At 69.3% G+C, this 2,570-nt stretch overlaps 1 protein-coding gene across 1 annotated transcript in view; it reads left to right on the top strand.

Annotated features, from left to right (window-relative positions):
* KIF26A (kinesin family member 26A) overlaps positions 1-2,570 on the top strand; it is a 45,422-nt gene that overhangs the window by 14,535 nt on the left and 28,317 nt on the right. The window contains exon 2 of the mRNA XM_023522352.1: positions 1,096-1,548. Coding sequence (XP_023378120.1) covers positions 1,096-1,548 — 453 coding nt within the window. The remainder of the gene's footprint in view (positions 1-1,095; positions 1,549-2,570) is intronic.

The following is a 2,570-nucleotide window of genomic DNA, read 5'->3' as shown; positions in this document are numbered from 1 at the left end:
CCTGGGAGAGGCCCAGGTGGTCACGGCCGCGGCCAGGCTGGGCCGATGCTCCGCCGAGGGGCTGCCCTGGCCAGGCCCCTGGGGTTGAAGCCCACCCCTGGAGGAGGGGTGAGGCTGCTGAGGGGCTGGCCCCTGATGCCCGCAGGGCTGCCCAGGGAGGCGCCGAGGCAGAGCCTGGTGGGGAAGTAGAGGAACGGGGCGGCAGCGAGGGTCCTCGCGAGAACTGGCACCCTCCTCCTCCTGTTCCTGCCAGAGTCGTCCCCTCCTCCAGGAAGCCCTCCCAGACCTCCAGGCTAGGTGAGGGCCTCCCCTGGGCTCTCCCGGCTCCTGTTCTTAGCCCTCTCTGGACACCAGGCTCTCGGTTAAGGGAGACCTGTGTGGACCCCCAGTGTGGGACGGCGCACAGGGCTTCAGGGGCAGCCTCCAATCAGCGCGGGCCCTGGAGGCCGAGTCCATGCCCTGAGCCTTGCCTCCCGCCTCCCTGATGGCCCGCTCCCCCTGCGGAGTGTAATCCCGTGGCCCCCCTTGGTATGTCATCTGCCTCCCGATCCCCCGACCCCTGGGGCTGGAGACTTTGGAAAGCAGGGAGGGTGGCGCTGGCCGCCAGCCCCGCCTTGACCAGAGTTGAGCCAGGGTGGCCCTCCTGGCTCTGGGGTAGGCGTTGCTGTGTCGCTGTCCGCCAGCGCCCTGGGGTGCGGACTCACCCGGCTAAGCCGTGGAAGGCCCGGGCTGGGGCTGGGGCTGGGGCGGGGGTCTGGCCCTGCCTCTGCGGCCCCCGGATGCCCCTCAAGCCGGTGGCCTGGGCTGCTTGCTGCCTGGTTGTCGGGGAGCGGGCGGACGCCTCGTTAGCCGTGAGCCAGCCCGGCAGCGTCGGTGGGAGGAGGTGGCAGTGTCAGGGGTGCTGTGGCCTCACTGTGCGGCTCTGGTGATTATTTCCCTGCTGGGTGCGTGCAGATGGACCTGGCCCGGGCTTAGTAATAGCTGCGGATTATGTGACGGCCTCAGCGGGGGCCGGCCCGGCACTGTTGGGGGGCGGGGGGCGGGGGGCAGGTCCTGGCCCCTGTGCTCTGACCACCGTCGTCTCTCGTTCCCCAGGACCCTTGCCTCTCTGCTCTGCTCCCCGACAAGCTCCCGGCGCCTGGGGTCCTGCCGGTGTGCCGCCCAGAGGTCGAGCGCCACTGTGACGTCTGCGCCACACACCTGACCCAGCTCACGCGGGAGGCCCTGCGGCTCCTGCAGGCACCTGCCAGCCTCGAGGACCTTGACACCCTCCCCGGAGGCCCTGGCCTCATGCCGCCCAGCCCCGGAGCCATGACCGGCCCGAGGGATGCACCGGTGCCAGCAGGCCTGGCGGCGAGGCAGCCGGGCCACGCGGGGCCAGACAGGAGGAAGGGGCTGGCCTGGCCATCCGGGCCCAGTGTCCAGGTGTCGGTGGCGCCTGCCGGCCTGGGCGGGGCGCTGAGCACAGTCACAATCCAGGCCCAGCAGTGCCTAGAGGGCATGTGGAGTGTCTCGAGGGTCAACAGCTTCCTGCCACCATCGTGCCTGGTGAGTGCCGGCCTCCTGGAGTCCCCGGGCAGGGCCGTGGGCGGCTCCGTGGGACCCCTCCTGGGGGGTCGCGGTCCACATCTCGCCTGCAGCGCAGCTTCTCCTGTGGACGTTGGGGGGTGCTCCCCAATAGTCCCATGGCCCCCGTAAAGTCCACCTGCAAGGTCGCCAGGGGTCAGCGTCCTTCACGTCCCTGGGATGTCGCCAGCTTCCCCCCTTGTGCCCCCCTTGCTTCCTAGACCGCGTGTGGCACTGTGGGCTGACGGGAGGGCCCCTCGGGCTCCTGGGGTGAGACCCCCCTCATCCTCAGGCATTGGGGCGGGGGGACACCTCATGAGGAAGGTCCCCAGCGGTCCCTTCCCCTCCAGGCTCTCCTGCCATGCCAGGCTGCCCCCAGGGCTGTGGCCAGGGTGACGCAGACTTGCGCCACGGACAGGGGACACAGTGTCGGGGTGTCGGGGAGCCTGCCGTGGCCCGTTCTCAGGAGCCACTCTTCTCAGTTGGCTCCTGCCCCAGGCCCTGCCCCACCCATCATATTGTCACCACAGCAGTGGGTGTGCCCTCCGTGGAGCCAGGCTCGGGCACCCGTGGGTGCTGTGGGTGTCACGGACCCGGCTGGGTGTCCGGGAGGGCTCTGGGTGAGGGGAGCTGGGGGCCGGCCACTGTTCCATCAGCCTCAGAGCTTTGTTGTGGGGTGTCTCCCAGGTGTCTTTGGTGACCCCAGTTTTCCATCTAGAAGGGGCACCAGGACGGAGGCTCAGGAGAGGGTGTGTTATTGGATCAGGGGGTTCCTGGGACGCTGGAGGGAGTTGGGTTGGGGTTGGGGCTGGGGGGCTGTCTTGGGGGGTCTTTCCCCAGAAGGCACCTGGCTGCTGTGCCTGAGCCCTGCGTGACTTCGGGGGACTTTCTCCTGGGGGTAGTGCCTTCAGCTGTACCCATCGCCTTGGCTGAGGGCAGAATGAGTGCCCAGCGGTGCAAGGGTTCACCAGAACCAAGTAGGAGGGAACCCTCCAGTCAGAGGG

Source organism: Pteropus vampyrus, unplaced genomic scaffold (genome assembly GCF_000151845.1).
Source record: "Pteropus vampyrus isolate Shadow unplaced genomic scaffold, Pvam_2.0 Scaffold341, whole genome shotgun sequence".
Taxonomy (NCBI): domain Eukaryota; kingdom Metazoa; phylum Chordata; class Mammalia; order Chiroptera; family Pteropodidae; genus Pteropus; species Pteropus vampyrus.
Note: the sequence above shows the minus strand (reverse complement) of the source record. Positions and strands in the feature narration are given on the sequence as shown.